The 26,191-nt window shown below is 44.6% G+C and overlaps 1 protein-coding gene across 7 annotated transcripts in view; it reads left to right on the plus strand.

Annotated features, from left to right (window-relative positions):
• The window catches only part of LOC146859568 (zinc finger protein 10-like), a 486,604-nt gene that overhangs the window by 382,720 nt on the left and 77,693 nt on the right, over positions 1–26,191 (plus strand). For 5 of the 7 annotated variants that reach the window (XR_014979310.1, XM_085646495.1, XM_085646496.1 and 2 more), the window contains 2 exons: positions 17,093–17,185; positions 23,859–23,969. Coding sequence is in view for 6 of the 7 variants with exons in the window: in XM_085646495.1 (XP_085502621.1) it covers positions 17,093–17,185; positions 23,859–23,969 (204 nt within the window). In the remaining variant the exon portion in view is untranslated. The remainder of the gene's footprint in view (positions 1–17,092; positions 17,186–23,858; positions 23,970–26,191) is intronic. The other 2 variants (XM_085646497.1, XM_085646498.1) reach the window with 2 other exon arrangements.

Below are 26,191 nucleotides of genomic sequence, written 5' to 3' on the forward strand. Positions count from 1 at the left end.
GTGGCCCCCGAATCGATCATGACAGAAATCCCTTCCTTGATCTGCCCACCAAATCTTATTTGAACAGATAAAATCAAATGTGGGGCCGACGATTGCAAGGTATTTGCAACTAATTTCAAATCTGGAGCTGACTGTTCCTTCGCTTCCACCAGGGCAACCCCTTCTACTGGTGGAGCCGATCTTTTACCCACGAATTGTTCTTGGGCTTCCTTGGGCATTCCTTCACAAAATGACCAGAGTTCCCGCAGTACATGCACAACTTGCCCAGACGTCTCTTCTCTCTTTCTTCCTTAGACAAGGGTCCTCTTACTGAACCAATCTGCATTGGCTCGTCTTCGGAAGCAGATTCCTTGGACTTGGATCCTTCTGCCCTTATCTTGTCAAAACGGGGAGGAATATTCCGAATTTCTTTTCGCCTCTCATTCTTCCTCTCATTTTGACGCTGATCAATCTGAAGAACTAAGTCAATCAATTCAGAAACCTCTGTGGGACGTTTTGGAATCTGTAAGAGTCCATCCTTGAGCTCATCTTTAAGGCCATGATAAAAAATGGCGGCTCGTTTTGCTTCTGGCCAATTTGTCTCCACTATTAGTTTGTTAAATTGAGCCAGATAAGCTACTAGCTCACGATTACCCTGTCGTAGATCTAATAACTCGTTATCTGTGGATTGAGATATGGACCGTCTATCAAAAATCCGTAGAAATTCTTTCTTGAATCCTTCAAATTCATACAAGATGGGATCATTATTGTTCACCAAGGGCATGGACCAGGTGGCGGCATCTCCACTCCGGTACGACAGCATGAACGCCACCTTAGACTGGTCTTCCTTAAAAATGATAGGCCGACAGAGATAGTGTAAAGAACATTGCGTGAGGAAAATTTGGGCCTTGTTTGGGTCCCCACTATACCTTTCAGGAACGGCCAAGGGAATAGTAGGGGAGATTGCATGGATAACCTGCGTAGTGAGTTCAGCAGCAGATGGGGCAGGGGCAAAAGAGGGGGGCTTATCTTCCTGAACTGTAGGACGGGTTCCCCCTGAGAACTCGTCAAACTGTTGACGCAAATGTCGAGCATCTAAAGCTGACTTCCTAATCTCCTCCCTCAAGGCCTTATTCTCTTCCATAGTGTCACTTAACTGCTTTTGTATACTAACTAATACTGTAGCTAGAGCCTTCACGTCAATTCCCTCAGCCATCGTGCTCAGGTGGAAATCTGTTTTTATGGCACTTCAATCTGTCAAGTACCTTAGCTGAAAGTTGAGTTTTCACGGGAGCAGATGCTGGATCTCCACTCCCCCAATCCACTACCGCGAGCACTAAGGCTCACGAGCAGCAGCGAGGGGGAAAGGGGAATTGGACAGACAAGAGAGACTGCACCGTGTCTTCTTCTTGGACTAGTCTCGGACTTCTTCTTCAAGACTCCTGTAACGAGAGTTACTCAGCAACTGCTCTACAATATACGATTCTAAAGATACATAGGTGACATTGTTCCACACTATTACCTGTCCTGACACGGTGGGTAGCCGCTCTCAGTACTCATTCAGTTAGATACCTTTTGGGTGGAAGAGGGGCTGTACAGTTTACAAGCAGCAACTCCTGCAAAAAGAATCACATGTAAACCTTGTTGACCTGAGACCCCTCCCTAGCTTGCAAGAACTGCTAGTACCTGTCTTCCACCTGGGAAGATGTTCCTTATGTTTTCTCAGAATGTGAAAATGTTCTTGTAGTCTTCAGATGTAGTCTCTATTTCAGTTCCAAAAATACTCTGCAGAAGATGCTGGGTACAAAGAACTCTTATATATACATGTATATACAATTGCTCACTCCTACTCCACACTGTGTACGTCCTTTCTTCTCAGTGTACTGTTGAATTCGATTCTTGTTGGCTGACACCTTTCCTGCTGACTGCTACAGAACTGCGACTCAAACTAATACTGGAAACCAACTTGCTTGCTGCCTGACTGACTTGACTTTTCCAACTACTAGTCTCGGGAAATCTCCATTGACAGAGATCGATACGAAGAGTTTATTGATGGCAGCACTTACTTGACAGAGGACCAATTGCAGAACTTGCCTCTATCCCTACTTCTTCTGGAGAGCAGAGATTTCTCGTTGACGGAGAATCAGGTGACTGACTCACAAGAGCGAGCCTTCTTGTGACGACTTCAGGAAACCCCCTCTGAACTGAGGGACGGGGAACTAACTCTGGCGGGAAACTAACGCTGACTGGAAACTACGCAGGCTGGAAGCGGGCTCTCAGAACACCTCCTCACTTATCAAAATTCGACGGTTGAAGTGCGCCGCGTACTGAGCGCGCGCGCGCTACATCAACACCGCAACACTGCACCGCTACCTAAGCGGAAACTAAGGAAACTAGAAGGACCAGCCGGCGGCCATCTTGGAAAGGGGGGGGGAAAGAAAAGAGCCTACACCAACAATGAGCGGAGGATGGCGGAAAGCGATCTCATAGAAACACTTCTGCGCCTCCCTAGCACCAGACCTACTTAACTACGGGGTCTAGACCTAACCCCACCTGCCCTGACAACCGCTTTTAGCTCTCATACCATAGAGTGTGATATTAGCACACCATACCACAAAGTGCGATATTAGCACATCACCGCTTTTAGCTACCATACCACAGCGTGCAATATTAGCACATCACCGCTTTCAGCTCTTGTACCATAGAGTGTGATATTAGCCCATCACCGCTTTTAGCTACTGTACCATAGAGTGTGATATTAGCCCATCACCGCTTTTAGCTACTGTACCACAGAGTGCGATATTCGCACATCACCGCTTTTAGCTACCATACCACAGAGTGCGATATTAGCACATCACCGCTTTTAGCTACCATACCACAGAGTGCGATATTAGCACATCACCGCTTTTAGCACACCATACCACAGAGTGCGATATTAGCACATCACGGCTTTTAGCTCTCGTACCATAGAGTGCAATATTAGCATACCATACCACAAAGTGTGATATTAGCACACCATACCACAGAGTGTGATATTAGCACATCATCGCTTTTAGCTCTCGTACCACAGTGCGATATTAGCACACCATACCACAAAGTGTGATATTAGCACATCACCGCTTTTAGCTCTCGTACCATAGTGCGATATTAGCACACCATACCACAAAGTTTGATATTAGCCCATCACTGCTTTTAGCTATCATACCACAGTGTGCGATATTAGCACATCTCCACTTTTGTCTACCATACCACAGAGTGCAATATTAGCACATCACCGCTTTTAGCTACCATACCACAGAGTGCAATATTAGCACATCACCGCTTTTAGCTCTCGTACCATAGAGTGCGATATTAGCCCATCACTGCTTTTAGCTACTGTACCACAGAGTGCGATATTAGCACATCTCCGCTTTTAGCTACCTTACCACAGAGTGCAATATTAGCACATCTCCACTTTTAGCTACCAGACCACAGAGTGCGATATTAGCACATCACCGCTTTTACCTACCATACCACAGAGTGCGATATTAGCACATCACCGCTTTTAGCTACCATACCACAGAGTGCGATATTAGCACATCACCGCTTTTAGCTACCATACCACAGAGTGCGATATTAGCACATCACCGCTTTTAGCTACCATACCACAGAGTGCGATATTAGCACATCACCACTTTTAGCTCTCATACCATAGAGTGCGATATTAGCACATCACCGCTTTTAGCTACCATACCACAGAGTGCGATATTAGCACATCACCGCTTTTAGCACACCATACCACGGAGTGCGATATTAGCACATCACCGCTTTTAGCTCTCGTACCATAGAGTGCGATATTAGCACACCATGCCACAAAGTGTGATATTAGCACATCACCGCTTTTAGCTCTCGTACCATAGTGCGATATTAGCACACCATACCACAAAGTGTGATATTAGCACATCACCGCTTTTAGCTCTCGTACCATAAAGTGCAATATTAGCACACCATACTGTGGTAAATATTCTTTTTTACCTAAACTGAATTTCATACGGAATCTCTAAAATAAAGTAAAATAGCTCAGAATAACAAGAGGCAGAATCCGTGGTATAAGAGGTTTTCTAAATGGGCTTTATTCCATCAAAGATGGCCGACTCGAGTCGCGGCCTTCAGGTTCCGTCACCACGAGGGTTCAGGAAGTGAAGTACAATACTTTATTGACAAGAAGTAACTTTTATAGGTCATACACTTACAATGAAACAAATGCAAAAAGGCGTAACAATTGATAAGATAAATTAACATAGTGATACGTAATTGAAACTAGGCGTAATAAGGAGCAAAAAGAAACATGATTGGCTCTGGTTATCTTACATAGGTGGATCTATACAATAATACTTAACATAGATGCGCGCGCAGCAGTATGACGTGTGATTGACGTGCAACTAGGGGGTGAAGGGGACTTGACATTTAGCTCTACATGTGGAGACGAGAAGTCTGGGGGGTCAAGTCAACCTAATCCCAAATCATATCTAACATCCTATGTTTAGAGAACTATGTTATCCACAAGGAAGGACTCTCGGACAGAATCTATTCTATACTAACTGTGTGTGCGTGTACAAGCGTCTAAGTGTCTATATGAGATGCGAGGGGCAGAAAACTTTCCATGGCAACAGGGCTATGAATCACTTGCAGGAGGACGGAAAGGCTGAGTCCTTTGCTTGTGAGCTAAAGGAAATGTTTACCTAAATCACTAGACAGGAATGCATCGGCTGGAGAGCAAAATAGATAATTCGAAGGTGAAATACAGCTTCTTGGCAGGCAGGCGAAAACTGGCCGAGGCAGGCACCGTTAGCTGCACAGGGAGTAGGACAAAGTTCATGGATACAGATGCGAGCTCAAGCTGAAGCTGTCAGAGACAGAGAGCAGGGAAAGGCTTTGAGGACAGAATCGGGCCTACTTGCCTGAACTGTAAAAATGTAGTAACTTAGCCATATAAAGTCGGTGGCCTTTCATACTTAGGAATCGAATATCCAGCCCATCGATGGCGGATCTGACAGAGAACATGTCGACGGTAGACACACATATGTTTGCGTCTTAGAAACTGGAACTGGAGGGAACATACATGTACTTGTAACATGCATATAGAACCGTTGGGGTCCAAGATAGGGGACATAACTGATCAGGAAAATCCACATTTCCACATTCCCTCCTTGTCCCCTACTTGCCCTTCAAGAGATATCAATCTTCATCATTCCATCGATTTGCTCATGGAGCATCATTTCTTCTTCCTTCTTCTTCCGGTATTTTGAACGAGAACTGTGATATGGAATGCATGATGTGGCACACAGACCACAAATCGCTGGTCCACATTGCAGGCATAAACAACAACTGAAGAGCATAAGAAGGCCAATACCTAGGAAGGATAGAACTCTCCATCCCCAGGCTGATATCACACTCCAAAACCACCCGGACCACGTCCAAGTGCCTGGATTTTCGTGTATCTGGCTTACAATCTTATGAAGGCGTGTTATAGCTTTATATACAGATGGCGAATTTTCTGGTATGAATATGCAGCAGCTGGATCCGATGACCCTGCAAGCTCCGCCCCTATCGGCCAGGATGACGTCAAGGACAAGACGATTCTGGAGAACAACAATTCTCATCACTGATTGTTCCTCTGTCAGATTGCCTAGGGCGGCTATAGTCTCGTTTACTACAGCTTCAAGAGTCTTGGTGAGTCTGCGTATCAGCTTACTATTTGATATGGTACCTATATAGGGAAAGATACCTTTATTGAAATCTACATACTTGTCCCATGCCGTCTCAGTATAATCGACAACTGGGAGATCTCTACGCTCTCTTTTGTGTACTAAATGAACATTTCGATAATAATCAGGGGGAGCTAGGAAAACAGGTGGCAGAAGGAATGCTATGTAACAGGTACCATCCCAATCTAGAGGCAGACGCATATATGCCGTCTGACCACATATAAAGTAAGAATGGCGAGAAGCTCTAAATGAAGATTTACCTTGATCACGGTATTCTACTGTAGTAACGCATTGGCTATGGCCCATATGTATGGAACCAACTTTTCTCACACATAATTCACCCTTAACTGGAAATACAGACATAGTGGGCAGAATTAGTTCAACTTCGGATTTGACATTCAAAATCATAAGATTAGGCGTAAAATTACCTAATTTATACACTTCATTTTCTAAATCAGTTCCTGTTCTACTGGGGTGACCCTCCTTATTGGGGTGACAGACTTTGAATAAAACTAGATTCAGATTTCCCCATATCCAATGTTGTTGATAAACTGCTGTGTCTGGGTCTATGGAATTTAATAAACTAAACCATGCTCCACAGGAGCCATTGTGTGTGAACGGATGTGGAAAGAAAGGCAGAACTCCTTTGTTATTCTGATAGGGAGGGAGTCGGCCACACACCCAACAATTGGTGGCATTACTAGTCTGATGGGAATGATGTAACATACTAATGAATGTGTTATTGCGCAGCGCAAGTCTATAAGATAATTCATGTGGCGGTAGGTCACTAAAAGAATGTTCAGCAGTAATATTATAAACATGTCTAGAAATAGGATGATATATGTGCAAAATCACACTCGTAATGATTATTAAAACACTCAATAAAAACAGAATTAATAATGTCCTCACACAGTAGCTACGCAGTAATTTACAATAAGCATGTCGTTTCATTATGATTCTGGACTCTACATCATTCAGACCTAAGGGATACATGTCGGGACAGATTCAACCGCTTCACCTTGGAGAGGACTTAAACAATCAAATCGTCCGACAGTTTGGATCTGGACCTGAGTTTCTGCTTATAGAATTCGGTGCTACTGGCCTCAGCCAAGGGTAGCTTTGAGTCAATGGGGGAAGACACACGGGGAGTACTGTTTGTGTCAGGAGGAAGTCCATGAAATTTCTTGATATGGCTGGAATGCACCCAGCCTTTTCTCCCTTCGATCTTCACAGCTGTTCTGGTCGTCAGCAGGACCAACTTAGGAAGCCTCCACCTTGGCTCCAGTTGGGTTTTCCGATCGAAATTCCTGACGAGAACATAATCGCCGGGAATTACATCATGAGGTTTCACCTCGGTGTTGTCGGGAAAAGCTGCGACTACCTGTGAACGACAAGATTGTAGTGCAGACATCAAGGAAGCCAGGTAATCTGTCAGCATATTACAGTCAACATCAGTTATTTTACGGGGTATAGGCGTCCCCCACATATTCGGTGGTCTACCAAAGACCACCTCATAAGGGGATAGCCCTGTTCGAGAGTGTGCTACCATTCTCATGTAAAATAGCGCAACTGGTAAGGCTACTATCCAGTCCACACCTTTTTCCTGACATATTTTAGACAATCTGATTTTTAAAAGTTGATTATGTCGTTCCACGAGACCTGCTGCCTCGGGGTGTCGGACACAGTGGAATTTCCACTGATATCCCAACAAAAGTGAGACATGTTTCATTAATTCGGATGAGAAAGGCTGGCCGTTATCTGAATATACAACACGTGGTAAACCGTACCGTGGGAAGAATTCTCGAACTAGCTGCTTGGCAGTAGTCGGGGCAGTGTAATCTGATACGGGATACGCCTCTGTCCAACGGGAGAGAGCGCAGACAACTACGAGAACATATTTGAATCCTCGACAACGTTCCATCTGAATATAATCCATCTGGAGGACTTCAAAAGGATGGTCAGGAGGCTGAAATCCACCCTGCTCTACGGGAACACTCTTTCCTGGATTAAACTGACAACATATCATACAGGTACGAACTTTTTGTTTAGCTGCTGCTCGTAAATGTTTGTTGAACCAAATGTGCTGAATGCTATCTAGCATAGCTTTTTCTCCTAAATGTGCCGGGCTGTGAATTGTAGCTATAATGGCTTGGACCATAGAGTCAGGAAGAAACCATACAGATTTCTCCTTCGTCATCCATCCCTGATCTGTCTGGATCCCTCCTAGTTCAGTCCATTTCTTTAATTCTTCTGCAGTAGCATGTGTCTGTATGTCAATTACGTCAAGTGCGGGATCCTTAATTGTCATACATTGTGTTGGTGCCTGAACTATTGGTTTTGTCATGTCTAATGTGCGATTCTGAGCAGTCTGTTTAGCTGTTCTGTCAGCTAAATCATTGCCTTGAGAAATGATATCAGTAACCTTCGTGTGTGCTTTACATTTCATAATCGATATAGCAGTGGGTAGATGTATTGCGTCTAACAAGGCATGAATGAGGGGTCCGTGCTGAATGTGGGCACCATGGGAGGTTAAATAACCTCTCTCTCGCCACAGCACGCCGAAGTCGTGTACAACTCCGAATGCATAACGTGAGTCAGTGTATACATTAACTTTCTTATTTGTGGCTTGAATACAGGCTTGCGTTAGAGCAATAAGTTCTGCTGCTTGGGCTGACAAAGTATCTATACAATTTGTCTCAATAACTTTAGTGTCTGTTGTGACTGCATACGCGGCCACTAAATCTCCTGTACTTGTTCTCATGCACGATCCGTCTACATACAACGTCAGGTCTGGATCTAACAATGGAACGTCTGTCAAGTCTTGTCTAGGTTTCGTCTTTATTTCAATGATTTCAACACAATCATGAGCTAGTGGGTCTGTTCCAATTACAGGTAATAGTGTAGCAGGATTCAATGTATTACACCGTCGGATCTCTATGTGTGGTTGAAACAATGTCAGTTCATAACCGGTAAGTCTTGCTATGGTCAAGTGTTGTGTTTGTGTTCGGTTCACAAGAACCTCTACTGCATGTGGTACTTGTACTGTCAATGGATGTCCTAACACTATGGCATCGCTTTGTCTGATTGCTAAAGCTGTCGCTGCCACTGATTTCAGGCATGCAGGCAAAGCCTGAGCTACGGGATCTAATGTACTGGAAAAATAAGCACATGGCTTGCGTGATCCTGCTTGATCCTGAGTGAGTACTGACAAGGCAGTACCTTCGCGTTCTGTGACAAAGAGTGTAAAATGTTTGCTATAACATGGTGTTGCTAAAACAGGTGCTTGACATAAAGCTTCCTTTAGGCTTTCAAAAGCTTGTGTATGTTCCTGAGTCCAAGGGAGAACAGTCGATGTGGCTGCCTCCTGTGTGGTTAACTGAATGAGTGGTTTTGCTAGAAATGCGTACTGAGGGATCCACTGCCTACAATATGAAGTGAGGCCTATGAAAGCCCGCACCTCCTTTTGTGTCTGGGGTATTGACATGTTAGCAATTAACTGGATGCGATCTGGTGTAAGCTGCCTTCCCTCCTTGGACAGCGAGTGACCAAGATAAATAACTCGCTGGACACAGAATTGCAGCTTAGAAGGAGACACCTTGTGCCCCTTGTCGGCTAGAAAATGTAAAACTGTCAGAGAAGCCTTTTCACATTCAGGTCCGCTTCTCGCGGTGATCAGCAGATCATCGACATATTGAAGCAGTGCAGTATTGACTGGCATGTGGATACTGTCAAGTTCTCGTTTCAGTGCTTGGCTGTAAATGCTGGGGCTTTCTGTGAATCCTTGGGGAGCGCGTGAGAATTTAAAACTGCGCCCATTTAAACTGAATCCGAACAAATATTGGCTTTCCGGATCTATTGGGACGCTGAAAAAGGCATTCTTGAGATCAATTACAGTAAAGAATGTTGCTTCGGAATCAATTGCTGTCAATAATGATGATATATCAGGGACCACAGGGAATTGTGGTACAATACACTTGTTTAGTTCACGCAAATCAATAACCAATCGGTACACTGGTGGGGCAGTAGGATCAGTTCGTTTAAGAATCGGAATTATCGGTGAATTACATACATTGGAGTCTGTTTCTACAACTACTCCCTGGGCAATCAGCTCATCAATGATTTTCAGCAAAGCCACTACAGCATCATGCGGTAACTTGTATTGCCGCATTCGTGGTAGTACCACTCCTGCTTTCAGTGTGACTCGATAGGGTGTAATGTTCATGCAGCCAACATCCGTAGGGCCTTGTGCCCATAGATGTACTGGTAAAGTCTGTAGTCGGGGTTCCATGTCTCTAGACACATAGTGACCTTTAAAATCACGCAAAAACAACCTTACTCCTTCCGGAGAACAACATATTATGGCTCCTAGTGCTTTCAGAGTTTTAATTCCTAACAGATTTTCTGGGCATGATTTAGTAAGCAATAAATCTGTAGTTCGTGTCAAAGGTCCTATCGTAAGTGGTAGAGGCTGTGATACTTCATTAACAATAGGTTTTCCCGAAAAACCAAGGGAAACATTTTGAGAGCCTGAGAGGGGTGCCCCTGGAACTTCACTACGTTTTATAGTTGTTCGACTTGCCCCTGTATCGAGTAAGAATTTTCTATCTTGACCTAATAATTCACTATGTACATAAGGTCCTTCTTGATCTACAGGAATCTCGATAAGCGGTAAGTCAACTTCCCTCTCTAGGCTGTTTCATGCGTAACGCTGATACTCAGGATATTCATACTGTGCAGTCTGATACATTTGTCGTGTTGTGGTTTGTGTGGCAGTAGCAGGCAACGGTGGTGCAGCTGGCACAAACTGTATGGGTTGCTGTGAGGCTGGCATGGACTGTTGCTGAACTGGCATGGACTGTCCATGCTGCATAGCTCCTTGTTCATTCTGATCTTGTCTAACTAATCGTGGTCTCTCCTTTGCAATGCCTGTAGCTATATTACGTTTCAGGACTGGACAATCGTGTACATAATGGCCTAGTTGTTTACAGTAATTGCAGGTTCCTTTTACAGGAACTGCAGAATCACCAGAATGTGTCACACCCTTTTTGTGACCATCTGCTGGTACTGTCTGAGAAACTAGCATTTTCATTTTTGTATCCTTCATGCGTCTATGCTCGTGTTCTTGTTCATCCCTAATTCTATTGTGATGATACTGTAACATTTGTAGCATTTGCGACGGAGTGTTACTTTGCCAGGTACTCTCGAATTTCAATATTCTATTCTTCACTGGGGGCAATGCATTTTCCACTAATTTTGTCACAAATAGATGTGGATATGAGTCACTACTTGCTTTTATACCACTATTTATACCAAAACATTTTTCAAATCGAGCATAATAATCGCTTGTGTCTTCATCTTGCTTTTGTTTGCAGGCTGTGATTGCACCCCAATCTTCCTTTTTTGTAGTTAATAAACGTGGCAGTACCTGTACTAGTAAACCTGGTAACAGTTTAACTTTATCCCCCAGCCCTGAACCTGCAGTTCGGCCCCTTTCTTCCTCTGCTAATGCTGTCCAGTCTATCTTTTGGTCTCCCACTTCCCACTCTTTTTCTTTCAGTTTTTCATAAATGCCAGCAGGCAAAAGCACCTTTAATATCGTCATAATATCAGGAAAGGTGTACTCTCCCATTAGTAACATGTCTTTAATTTCTCGGTGGAAACCCGCTGGGTCTTTGTCATGACTAGGTACTACTTTCTTCATTTCTAATAATTCCATTTTTGATATGGGTGTGTAAACAAAGACACGGTGAAACTCATTGTCTTCGCCTTTTATTGGGTGCACTTCTCGTAAGGGATTTTGTCTATCCATATAGTACGGCGCTCTTTCTCTGCGGGGCAGCGAGAGAGAATCCGGACTTACAAAAAGGACATACTGCTTACGTGACACTAATATCTCTTTAATTAGCTTGTTACTAGAACCTCTCCATCTGTTTGTGAGTAGTTCCGTTAATATATCAGGTAAAGGACCAGGGTCAGCATGTTGGCTCTTATATAATATGAGGAGTTGCTGAATCATATAGATTCCAGCTAAACGTTGTTCATCTGTACTGAGATTAAAAAACGTGTGTGCTACGGTCTCATCACCGTATTTTTCAGGACTGTCAATCCAGTGAACAGCTGATCTGGCTAATTCTTGCTCATCCATGGAATCGAGGAGGTGGTAACCCCTTCGTTCTCGTAGTATTTTATCTGCGGCTTGAAACGAATGTTCAGGAGACTTCAGATTTATTACAGGCGTCGGATATGTTCTGCTATTATTTGGACATACAGAGTGTATGGGATCAGAAAAACATCTAGTATTTTCACAGGATCTTCCTCTGCCTACATAGGCTATGGTCTCTGACTGTCTTGCGGAATTCCCTGATTCGGACACTTCATCTTGCTCAAACTCGTCTGTTCCCAATCTCTCTTCATGAATACGCTCTATTTCTTTACGGATTTTTCGGCACATGGCTATTATACAATTTTGCTTATCGTGTCTCCCTTCTGATATATTCTGACTCCATCTTGTAAGAATAAGCATTGCATTCGGGTCTACCCCCGGACGGTCTTGATTTCTGATCACACAGTTTATGAGGAAACGTAACAGTTCCCCCTGTATCTCTACTTTCTGGAATTCCATAGCTCTGTTAATACATCCTGGATCTCGTCCTGTTTGAACAAAATGATATATGTTATCTAGATGCGTAATCATCCCTGGTAACCTCGCTAAATACTCTGCGGCTCGCCTGATACGTAATGATGCCAGGACCATTTCATCCTCTTTACCAACCACCGGGTCATATCTACAATTTACAAGGAGTTCTTTAAGCGTACGTTCACTTACGAATTTAGGTGTACGAGAATGCGCTGACTCTTGAAAAACAAGTTTATTTATTCTGGGTGGTGTAAAGGTACTGCTAGCACCTCCCGTGGCCCCATCTGGGGCGTCGGGTGTGAATGGGTTCGTTGAACGTGACACAGCAACTATGGGCGTCGACACCCCTGTAGAATCGACTGCGGAGACAGATGCGGAAACAGATGTGCTTGCCGACGCTTGCGTCGGGACTTGCTGTTGCACGGGTACAGATACCTGATCCTGACGTTGAACCCCTCCGCCAGACGGTCTATGTGGTGTGGCGTTAGCATACTCGGGGGCTGCATCGTCTAGATATGAGGAAAGAAAAACATCTTCTGCGGTTCTGGGATGCCCTTTTGGATGTACCTTAATTGGAAATAATGGGGGTGGCAAGTCTTTTGGCATCTCTGTAACAGCCTTAGGTAGTCCTTCGGCTAGAAGGGGATACATACCATTCATAAGAGCATTCCTTTGTCTATTTACTTGTTCTGATTTCACTCGGATACCTTCCTCAATTAATAGATTTTCTTGAACTTTATTTGAACTTTCTTTACTCCTCTCTTCTTGTCTACGTGCTTTTTCTGTACGTCTATGAGATTCTTTACGCCATAACTCAACAGCGTCTTTCTGTGACTGTCTGACCTTTCTTTTCCATAACTCTTCCTCCACTTTCATGATGCACTCTGCATCCCAGGTTCCCGCTGCGGGCCACCTTTGACTTTCCGGCAATCCCTTGGTATAATCTACCCATAGATCAAGAAACAATATGGCATCTAAGCCATGCTTATGGTACATAAAATGCCCTGGAGTGTCCCTAGGAGGAATAGGAACTGCTTCTTCAAGCACCCCTTTTCTGGTAGTAATCTGTCTTAACTTCGAGAAAAGCGGCATATTGACAACTGATCTGATACTTACTCTTGAATTCACTTAATACGAAAAACACAATAATGAACAGTGAACAATGAACAATCATTCATACCACAATATGCAAGACATTTAAACACTTTAAATATTGAACATTTAAATATTTTAACGATGACCGACAATGATGACAGTCTGCCTAACTAATCACCACGCTGAATTCTTGACAGTAACTGAATACTTCGGAATACTTGATATACTGCTAAACAGTACATATACACTGCTAAACAGTGCAGACCGGATTTGTGTACCCAAATCCGTCTTGACCGGCACAACTTATGTGCGCGTCAACACGCCTCCCCGGCGATGGTACTCACCGAGTAGCTCCTTGAAACGGAAGGCCTCAGAGAATGGACAGGACTCGATGACTGCGGACAGCGGACCCTCTGGACATCGGGATTTCGAGAAACCTGGTGGGCCTCTGTATACCTCGGATCTTGCTCTCTCAGCTAGGCTCTGGTCGGGATACTTCGCACTTCTCACCGCCTCGTCTGGGTTGATCGCAGCCTCAGTCGCCCCCGCTTGACCGGAGGGAGCTTACAGGAAATCCTGCTGGTACGCGTTTATGGTCCGTCCAGTTGTGGCAGGAGACCGGGCCTGCAACGCACCGCCGGCGCGTGAGATGAGAAAGTGTCCCTGTTCGGGCGCCATTATGTGGTAAATATTCTTTTTTACCTAAACTGAATTTCATACGGAATCTCTAAAATAAAGTAAAATAGCTCAGAATAACAAGAGGCAGAATCCGTGGTATAAGAGGTTTTCTAAATGGGCTTTATTCCATCAAAGATGGCCGACTCGAGTCGCGGCCTTCAGGTTACGTCACCACGAGGGTTCAGGAAGTGAAGTACAATACTTTATTGACAAGAAGTAACTTTTATAGGTCATACACTTACAATGAAACAAATGCAAAAAGGCGTAACAATTGATAAGATAAATTAACATAGTGATACGTAATTGAAACTAGGCGTAATAAGGAGCAAAAAGAAACATGATTGGCTCTGGTTATCTTACATAGGTGGATCTATACGATAATACTTAACATAGATGCGCGCGCAGCAGTATGACGTGTGATTGACGTGCAACTAGGGGGTGAAGGGGACTTGACATTTAGCTCTACATGTGGAGACGAGAAGTCTGGGGGGTCAAGTCAACCTAATCCCAAATCATATCTAACATCCTATGTTTAGAGAACTATGTTATCCACAAGGAAGGACTCTCGGACAGAATCTATTCTATACTAACTGTGTGTGCGTGTACAAGCGTCTAAGTGTCTATATGAGATGCGAGGGGCAGAAAACTTTCCATGGCAACAGGGCTATGAATCACTTGCAGGAGGACGGAAAGGCTGAGTCCTTTGCTTGTGAGCTAAAGGAAATGTTTACCTAAATCACTAGACAGGAATGCATCGGCTGGAGAGCAAAATAGATAATTCGAAGGTGAAATACAGCTTCTTGGCAGGCAGGCGAAAACTGGCCGAGGCAGGCACCGTTAGCTGCACAGGGAGTAGGACAAAGTTCATGGATACAGATGCGAGCTCAAGCTGAAGCTGTCAGAGACAGAGAGCAGGGAAAGGCTTTGAGGACAGAATCGGGCCTACTTGCCTGAACTGTAAAAATGTAGTAACTTAGCCATATAAAGTCGGTGGCCTTTCATACTTAGGAATCGAATATCCAGCCCATCGATGGCGGATCTGACAGAGAACATGTCGACGGTAGACACACATATGTTTGCGTCTTAGAAACTGGAACTGGAGGGAACATACATGTACTTGTAACATGCATATAGAACCGTTGGGGTCCAAGATAGGGGACATAACTGATCAGGAAAATCCACATTTCCACAATACCACAAAGTGTGATATTAGTACATCACCGCTTTTAGGTCTCGTACCATAGAGTGCGATATTAGCACACCATACCACAAAGTGTGATATTAGCACATCACCGCTTTTAGCTCTCGTACCATAGAGTGTGATATTAGCACACCATACCACAAAGTGCGATATTAGCACATCACCGCTTTTAGCTACCATACCACAGAGTGCAATATTAGCACATCACCGCTTTCAGCTCTTGTACCATAGAGTGTGATATTAGCCAATCACCGCTTTTAGCTACTGTACCACAGAGTGCAATATTATCACATCACCACTTTCAGCTCTTGTACCATAGAGTGTGATATTAGCCCATCACCGCTTTTAGCTACTGTACCACAGAGTGCAATATTAGCACGTAACCGCTTTTAGCTCTCATACCGTAGAGTGCGATATTAGCACATCAGCGCTTTTAGCTACTGTACCACAGAGTGCGATACTAGGGAGTGTTGTACAAGAACACAGGGTGCCAAAGCTTTATTCCAGAAAGAGGACCTTGCTGTATTTTTCTGTCTGTGGTATTTGAGAAATGCCAAGATTTGAACCCTTGAATATTGATCAGTGAAAGGTTTTTCTGTTGAATCTAAACAGAGAGTTTAGAAGGACATTGCCGGATTTGAATTGCAATGAAGGTGTTTTAAGAGTATGAGTCTTTTGCTCATCCTGTAAATCTGCACCCAAGCCTTTCACCTCTTTGTTTTTTGGTAGATTATAATTTAGCTCCGTTTAGATTTGCCAACTCCATGAAGCTCTTCAGCCTTGGTTATAGTTTGGCAGATATCTCGTCCGCCATCTTAGAAGTGCCCTAATCTATATCGCACTTATAGCACATAGGATTCTGCTATATCTGTATTAAAAGCCTTTCTCCAATTTCTTTACGATCGGCGACGTGTGACACACCCAACCGCAGATTGTAAAAAAAAGAAAAAGACATCAGAACTCGGCTGTAATAACTTATTACAGTTGAGTTCTGACATCACAATGCCTGCTGCCAGCAGCTGAGGTGAAAGTCAGGTCAGGTCATAGAGCATAATTAAAGCAGCTGTTTAAATCGTGAAAACGAAATATTGCTTCTTTCGTCAGCTCGGTTTTTCTAGTTGTATAACAACAGTCTGAAATGAGGGAATTTATGGCACTATGTTTAGATTGTACAGTCCTCAGGTTTTTATAGAAAAGTTGGAAACTTTCCCTATATTTCTACTTAGTTTTTTAGTTTTTTAATTATTAATATTAAACTGATTCTAATATTTTTTAATAAATATCTCGCAACTTTTAATGTCTAATTTTGCACAAAAGATAGTATGATTCTATTTTTATTCTTCTTTGCAAAGATGCTCTCTCTTATATAAAAGAGCTATGCACCAAGGATTTAAGGGGTTTGTGGGAAAAGTGATGGTTTGACCTTGTATAATAAGAAATAAAGTACCCCCGCCATACATCGTAAGGATATTGCAAATCACCTCGGAGTTCCCTAACCTTATCAAGGACCTCGGCCTCATTCCTCTATATGGGTCATGAAACTGCTTGGTAACATGCAATATCCTTATAATGTATGACAGGGGGTACCTTATCCCATATAATACGGCAGGTGAGATAGTGTCCACATTTGTGATGAAGTATGCTGTCTTCTAAACTCTAAATACGGCCGTTAGTGAGGCCAACCCATTAAAGCAGTGTCATGTTGGAATTACCTTTAAAATATGATTTATAATACAACGTTTGTGTTCCATGCAGCAGTGTTTGCATTTCACAGTACTGATGTGGATCGACAGCGGAAGGCTGATCAATGCCCAAAGAGAGAAAAAAACAGCATCGGCCCCAATCCAGGTAAGTTGAAAACATTACAAAATCCCTAAATGACAAAGAAGGCTCAGTGTTGCAAGGCCTCGCAGACGTTTGTGTGGTTTGCAATGTCTAGAAATGTCCTGGAAGCATGTGGTTTTCAACTCCACTATATTAATGATAAGTAGCTTCTAAGATGTTCAGCCCCAACTTCCTAAAAATGTCATGGAAAGGGAAGGAAGTGGATGAGGAAGGGTGAGGGAAGGAAAAGATGTATAATTGGCAGTGTCAGGCTGATGTAAGAGTTTATAAGTAGCTGACTAAGTCCAGGAAACACAGTGTGTGGATGTGACCACTACTTTAATTCTACAAAACAGGTGTTCTTGGTTCAGTAGACCCACAAGTTTACTGTTATCAACCCGACTTGCAGGAATGTAAATTCTCTCTTTTTGGGCTCTGTAACCGTTTTCTTTCGGCCTCAGTTTCTCTCTGTGGCGGCCTCTAACTCTGATATAATTCACCCAAAACTCATAAATGGTGGAAGAAGGGAGTTCACCCACATTGGGCGACTTGACGTGTTCTGCATCTCCAGTTCTCAGTGGCTAACACCTCAGTGTTTGCTCTGCAGGTTTTGAGTTCTCCATAATTTGAATAAACCTCTTACAGCTGCATGTGGGACATACATTTACCCATTGGATTGTCTGCCTAGCCCCGTGCGCTTCCTGTGTGTGAACCGGCAGTATCTCACTTTAGCTCATCTATAGGCTGATCACCACGGTCCGCCAGTGATCCACGGATATTGTTTTTCTTCACCCTCCTTCACGCTTGTTTGCCCCTCGCTACTGATGGCCTACCAGCCTGAAGGGTCTCGTGATCCTTTCCGAAGCAGCCACTCCACGTGGATGATCACGTGCACTCAGAAGTCCCAAACTCACATTCAAGGAGCATTAACAAGTAGAACAAAATAGAGTCAAGGAGATGGAGATTTAACAGAAAGGAATAGAAGCGACAAAATACAAAGTGTTCAGTGAAATAAATCTAGTAGAAAACTGAGACAAGCCAAGAGTGGCATTAATGTGTCTAAGGCTGGTTTGAGTCCTGATGAGAAGACGAGAAAGAACAGAACGGAGATCATGGGCATCCTCCAGTGACGTGTGAAACCAAGAAAAACCCTAGCACTGGTAATTTATGCCTCTGCAGCCTCTAGCATTAACAAAGTGCTGACACACACCATCAAAGATCAGCTGATATCTGTGGTTTCCATGTAAGGGAATGTGGATTTGTAGCGCATGAGCTTGTGGCATGTGGTGGCACACACCATCAAAGATCAGCTGATATCTGTGGGTTCCATGTAAGGGAATGTGGATTTGTAGCGCATGAGCTTGTGGCATGTGGTGGCACACACCATCAAAGATCAGCTGATATCTGTGGGTTCCATGTAAGGGAATGTGGATTTGTAGCGCATGAGCTTGTGGCATGTGGTGGCACACACCATCAAAGATCAGCTGATATCTGTGGGTTCCATGTAAGGGAATGTGGATTTGTAGAGGATGAGCTTGTGGCATGTGGTGGCACACACCATCAAAGATCAGCTGATATCTGTGATTTCCATGTAAGGGAATGTGGATTTGTAGAGCATGAACATGAGCTTGTGGCATGTGGTGACACACACCATCAAAGATCAGCTGATATCTGTAGTTTCCATGTAAGGGAATGTGGATTTGTAGAGCATGAGCTTGTGGCATGTGGTGGCACACACCATCAAAAGATCAGCTGATATCTGTGGTTTCCATGTAAGGGAATGTGGATTTGTAGAGCATGAGCTTGTGGCATGTGGTGGCACACAGCATCAAAGATCAGCTGATATCAGTGGGTTCCATGTACGGGAATGTGGATTTGTAGAGCATGAGCTTGTGGCATGTGGTGGCACACACCATCATAGATCAGCTGATATCTGTGGGTTCCATGTACGGGAATGTGGATTTGTAGAGCATGAGCTTGTGGCATGTGGTGGCACACACCATCAAAAGATCAGCTGATATCTGTGGTTTCCATGTAAGGGAATGTGGATTTGTAGAGCATGAGCTTGTGGCATGTGGTGGCACACAGCATCAAAGATCAGCTGATATCAGTGGGTTCCATGTACGGGAATGTGGATTTGTAGAGCATGAGCTTGTGGCATGTGGTGGCACACACCATCATAGATCAGCTGATATCTGTGGGTTCCATGTACGGGAATGTGGATTTGTAGAGCATGAGCTTGTGGCATGTGGTGGCACACACCATCATAGATCAGCTGATATCTGTGGGTTCCATGTACGGGAATGTGGATTTGTAGAGCATGTGCTTGTGGCATGTGGTGGCACACACCATCAAAGATCAGCTGATATCTGTGATTTCCATGTAAGGGAATGTGGATTTGTAGAGCATGAACATGAGCTTGTGGCATGTGGTGGCACACACCATCAAAGATCAGCTGATATCTGTGGTTTCCATGTACGGAAATGTGGATTTGTAGAGGATGAGCTTGTGGCATGTGTTGGCACACACCATCAAAGATCAGCTGATATCTGTGGTTTCCATGTACGGGAATGTGGATTTGTAGAGCATGAGCTTGTGGCATGTGGTGGCACACACCATCAAAGATCAGCTGATATCTTTGGTTTCTATGTAAGGGAATGTGGATTTGTAGAGCATGAGCTTGTGGCATGTGTTGGCACACAGCATCAAAGATCAGCTGATATCTGTGGGTTCCATGTAAGGGAATGTGGATTTGTAGAGCATGAGCTTGTGGCATGTGGTGGCACACACCATCAAAGATCAGCTGATATCAGTGGGTTCCATGTAAGGGAATGTGGATTTGTAGAGCATGTGCTTGTGGCATGTGGTGGCACACACCATCACAGATCAGCTGATATCTGTGGTTTCCATGTAAGGGAATGTGGATTTGTAGCGCATGAGCTTGTGGCATGTGGTGGCACACACCATCAAAGATCAGCTGATATCTGTGGGTTCCATGTAAGGGAATGAGGATTTGTAGCGCATGAGCTTGTGGCATGTGGTGGCACACACCATCAAAGATCAGCTGATATCTGTGGTTTCAATCACGTATCCAGGGTTGATGTAGTAAACTTATGCGGCCAACCATGGCGGGCTTGTTGAGTCATGCCGGAGCACCAGGTCACTCTTACAGTCAGGTGTATGATTCTGTGACAAGACTGTCTGGACACGGCTTCTGTCTCGCCCAGAAGTGCAATGCCTCACTTTCAGTTGCGTCGGGGATTCCCTGCATGCGGAAATTACCCAACTGCAGACTGTTATTTAAAACTGTCAGCTTGTGAATGAAGGTCCCAATCTGATATTTGGATGTAGTTCTTGCCTCAAGTGTGGTTTGTCCCATACTTGGTGACATTCCTAGGAAGACGAGCCAAAGCGCTTGAATGAAGCAGTAAAGCGTGAGCATAAGGCCAGAAGTTCAGTGCGGACTGTGTCCTTCTGCTAAAACATGGTTAAGCTTCCATACCTCTCCTTGTTCTCTATCGCCAGCATCGTTTTATGATTCTGGGTGCAGAGGGAGGAAACCTGTGACCTTGTGTCCTTCTGCAGTTTCCTGAAAGCCTCCCTTCAAAATGGCGGCCTTCCATTTTGAATTGCGAGCCTCCATGTCACGCAAATGTTGCATACACTGGCGACTGCATGGAGACTGCAGCACACCGAGGCCCCGAAATACAGCTGAAAATGAGAAACGAAAATATGTCTGGGCTCACAGCCCAAGTCTCTGGAGTGAGAGCACACAGCAGGAGCGACATGTCATAGTGACATCACTATATATCCATTTAAACCAGATGAAATCAAAGGGGCAGATGTACGAAAATCTACTCACAAAATACTGAACGCAAATTGCTCTTGGTATTTTTGCGACCAGTAAAGAGTTTAAGAGAAGTGATCTGTGTACTAATAGCTCAGTTCTTAAAATGTGAATCCCAGTGGGTCGCAGTCCAACCGCCCGCATGAATATTAATGAGATGCATCGCAAATTGAGACGTATTAAGATTTTAGTCCGTCACAGGGATGGTGGCCTGTTAGGGCCCAGCAGACCACCATGTCTGAGATTGCTAAACTTCTGTTGGTTAAATGCAGCCCATTTTGCTTAAAGTACCAGTACTGCTCTTAAAAGAAAAGTTTGCTTTCCTTTGCTTGTTTATGAGTTGACAGTGGACCCATGGACCAATGCTTACTCTTTAACAATTTCTTATTTCTCATAAATACTTCTAATCACAGATTCCTCACATTGTAAATTCCTTCCAGGCACCAAACTGGATCTAGACCACTCACAAGCGGTGCTCCTTCCGCAGGTAGGTGGCGCAGCGTAACTTTGCGTCAGCGTTGATCCACTCACAAGCGGTGCTCCTTCCGCAGGTAGGTGGCGCAGTGTAACTTTGCGTCAGCGTTGATCCACTCGGGAAGCGGTTAATGGAACCGCACACAAGTGACCCCCATGAACGCTGATGTCCATTCCTTTCTTACTGCAGATGAGACGCGGACCCGGAGCTTCGCTCCTTCTTTCTTTATTTTATGAAGCTATTTTCTCCCAGAAAATTATCCAGTGTGCACGGTTTGTCACACCTAAAACAGGATTCAAGCTTTATAGCGGCTGTTTAAATTAGATGTCTCTGCCAGAGACACATATATATCCTACTAAAGAAAGGTGGACAACCAGTGCTTAATTTGTAAAATATTAAGTGCCAGGGCTCCGACCAGGAGGCCACTGCGGCCTGCACCACCCATCGCCCCTGTCATTGCTGCCGAAACAACCACTAACCCTCTCTCTCCCATGTAAATGCGACAGTTCAGATTATTCCAGGTCTCCAAAGCTAAAGGAACGGCCGGGGAGGCAGGGATTAGCAATTTTGTAATGTATATGGTTTTACTAAACTACCGTTGTTCTGCTCATCTCTAAATTAGATGAGCAGCGCCACCACGTGGTGGACTGTTTTAAATGTGGTGTTGACAATTAGGTGGCGTAAAGCCCCAGGTCAAATTAAGCACTGCCACTAACCCATGTGTGACCCCCCTTTGCCAAAATTCAAAAGAATTCGAGTTTTTTGCTGCAGTCTTGTTGTACAGTCTTGTGATCGCGTGGGGAAAAATGGCAACTGTCATATTACTTCCACCACAAATGAAACCTGCGGTCGAACCATAATAATTTTTTTACAAAAAGGGGGCGGGTGCATAGCCCCCTCTCCCCCCCCCCAACCCCCCCCCCCGCCGCCCCAAGCCAATTACAGCCCCGGGGACCCATTTCCTGGGGCTCAACATAATACTGTAAGGGTAGGGGGCACGTGGCCCCTCTCCAAGACCCTCCTCAGGCCCCAGGAACTCCATCCCCTGGGGCCAAATTTTAAACCCCTCAGGTCCTGAGGGCCCCATTCCCTGGGGCCACATTTATTTTATAGGGGGTGGGGGGCAGGGCCCCTCCTCCCTGTGCCAATATCCGCTCCGGAGACCTCATCCCTTGGTGTCCGATACTTTACAGTGTTCTGGAGAGCCCACAACTGGGACACTGTTGCTCCCTACCCAGGAGAGCATGGGTATACCCTGCCCCCACTCTTCCGGGCAGAGAACAGAACTTTGGGCTAGATGTACGAAATTTAGAAATAGCTACTTCCTAATTACAATTCTGAAATCATTATTCTAATATATGAAACTCTTTTGAGTTTCATTTGCGACTCATAGTGGGTCACAAATAGACTTATCTCATGAATATTGATGAGGTAGGTTACAGTTTGTGACCGATTACAGGCCACCATGTCTCGGATTGCTTTTAAATAAAGCAATAATTGTTTTTTTAAACACAGCCCATTTTCTTAATGAAAAACAGGACACATTTACAAACCAAAAAAATAACTTTGAAGTTTCGATTTTTAGGGTTAGGCAATGGTCCCGCTACTTGCTCTAAAAAAATATTTTTACAATCATTCCCACAGGTGAAATGGTCACATGGGGGCCACTTCTCATTTGAGAATGGGTTACCACCAACTTTCAATTGGCTGTCAATTTTGAATGTTTTGCGATCGCATTTCGGTCGCAGAACAATTGTAAATACCCTTTTGATTCGATATTAGGAAGAGACGCCCTCAACAGGCCCCTTCCAAGTACAGAATCACAAAACCCAATTTGTGATTGGCTAAGAGGTTACTGAAAGGCAAATTGGGCTGTGTACATCACAAAAAGCATTTTTGTAGTCGCAAATGGCCAAATTGCAGAATCAGACCATTTGCAAATGCAAAAATGCTTGGTATGTGTAGCCCCTTGTTCCCACGTGGCAGTAGCAGTAAATAAAATGCTGCTCCTGTCCCGGCAGGAACAAAGTTAGTTACCGGCTTCCAACAGCACCCAGTATGGTTCTAGCTTGGGAGCCAGCGAAGTCGCGGGAACTTGAAACTGCCAGCAGTATGGGTGACCTGGGTGGGAAAAGTGGCACCTGCCAAATTTTCAAAAATGGCCAGGCCCACCATGGCAGCCGTCAAGGGCCATTGGGGACTTGGTGCTCCTGTGACAACCCACCCCCCACCCAACGAAATCAAGCTTGTGAGTCCCCAGGGTGATAGAATCCCGAGTGAGTGTAAAAAAAACATGCACAAACAGATCATGAGAAAAATGATTTACAACTGCATTGTGATGGGGGTTCACACTAAGAAATGTGTTTTCATAACAGGATCTGGAGTGACCACAACAGTGACCTCCATTGGAATTAATGAAGATGGAGAAACGTATCCCATTGATTCCCAAGACTGTCCGAGAAGAGAAAGCGCAACCAGTCCTTCAGGTGAGAAAGTGCCCCACTCTTCACCGGTAAAGTATGGATGACTGTGCAGCCCTATTGACCCGTTTGAATCCTAAATCACAGAGAAACAGTGGACCTTTACCCAAAACATTATCTTTGTTTTTTCATGGTCACCACTTGGTCATTAACTCTCCTGGGACAGCGATTAGGGGCCTCCTTGTCTCCAGACTCATTACATGGCTCAGTTCATAACTTTTGGGACAAGAACATCGTTACCAGCACACAAGCTGCATCGTTGGGAATCGGGTGCACACCTCCATGTGTTCTGTGCAGTTACATGTTTACTTGGTCCAGTGTGTAAATCCTTCTCTTCTTGCTCGATGTTTTCTGCTAGTTTTTTCCTCGCCCCCATGGGGCAGGTTCCTGGTTTTCTGCTGCTTCTCTCATTGCTCCAACACACTCTCCTAAAGCTCATTTATGAAACCAACTTCACTAGTGGCCTTCAATATTAGAGTCCGGTGTTTCAATAAACATGAATTTACTACTACTCATCCTCGGCCTCTCCCCCTCTGCATGGGATGACACCTGGTGGCCCCCCCTGCATTTGGAAACCCATCCACCCCAATGGACCATGCACACAACCTTCGCGTCACACTAGACTCCTCACTCACCATGAATCGCCAAATCAATGCTGTCTCCTCTGCATGCTTCAACACACTGCGCAGGAGGTTCAAGTTAATCCCCCTGAATCCAGGGAAACCGTCACTCACACACTCATCACCAGCAGACTAGACTACGGAAACACTCTCTATGCCGGAACCAACAAAAAACTCTTCTGCAAGCTCCCGACCATCCAGAATGCAGCAGCCAGACTAATCCTCGATATCCCACGGGGGATGTAGCTTTACGGCTAGAGCGGTCGACCTCACACCAGTTTTACAGAGAGGGAAGTATGCAGTATGCAACACACGTAGCACACCTGAGGAGGCGGAGCGGAGCTGTGAGCCGCAAGGAGCCGCCGCGAGTTGCAGTTTGCAGTTGCGGTTTGCCCGCGATTTTTGTCGGTTGCTGGATCTGCCGCCGGTTACTGGGCCTGACCTGGTTCCTGAGTTGCCTGAGTTGCGTGGTTGTCTGAGGCGTGACGGTCAGCGGACGTTGGACAGCCTGCAGGCAGGCAGCCTGAGCTTGTGCTTGAGCAGCTCGGGCAAGCGAGGTGAGGCAGAGTGGGGAGCAGTGTGGAGTGGTGGGTGACGGGAGAGCGGGGGAGTGAGGAGCAATTTAGGTAATTCAAACACAGCGATGCTCCCCGCTCCTGCCTCGCCCCTTCCCCTTAGTCCTTAGCAGGTTGTTTCCAAAAACAAGGACTGAGCTGAGAACCTTCAAGTGCAAGGAGTCTAAAGGAGGCCTGCGCTGAGGAAGCATATAGAGCGCAGGGCTCAGAGTGCAGTTCTCTGCCGCTCTTTTCCTTTGCCCTTCCCCTCATTTTCTATGCATGGGGGCCCCGGGAGATCACTTGAGCACCAGAACATAGTGGGTTATTAGCACTCACATTTCTCACAGAGACAGAGATTGCAACTGCGGCATACCATTGGCGTAATTTTGAAAGCTTTGAAAGACTGGGCCTTGGCTGTATCTGCTTTTTACCGAAACGGAGGCTGACTTGAGACCTGAGACCAAAGCTGCTGGACGCTTTTGCCACTTAGGCACCTTATGTTCACCTCACAATATTTAAGACCCTGTAATAATTGTGCCCACGCAGAAAAAAGTCAATAGCAATAGCAGTAGTTGACAGTGGCCAGTAGCAGTAGCACTTTTTGTGGGGACACTACTGAAAAGAAAATTTGCTTGCACGCAGGTTATGGCAGTGCATTTTGTTTTTTGTCCCCCTGTCCTATGGTATCATTTGGTAACTCTGGACTTTCTGTGAACTGCTTTATTTGTTTTATCTGTTTTTTATATTTATAGTTACTTATGGTATTTTTTGGAGCAACGCCCTACCCTTTTGTCCCTTGGTCCCTTTGTCCTTGGACCCTTTATTTCTAAGAAAAGAAGGCAAAGAAAGGACACTTCTGGCTCCAGTTGTTGTAGAGAGAGCGATTTTGTTCTGGACCGAAATTAAGGGACTGAAATGAATTCTGTGACAAATATATAAGAATATACAAGATTAAGTCTACAACAATATATAACTTATATAATTGATAAGATATTAGAAACTTGTTCCCTACGCAGTGCACTTTTGTACAGGCCTTAAATAAAATGACTTG

The sequence above is a fragment of the Triturus cristatus genome, chromosome 3_1, assembly GCF_964204655.1.
Source record: "Triturus cristatus chromosome 3_1, aTriCri1.1, whole genome shotgun sequence".
NCBI lineage: Eukaryota > Metazoa > Chordata > Amphibia > Caudata > Salamandridae > Triturus > Triturus cristatus.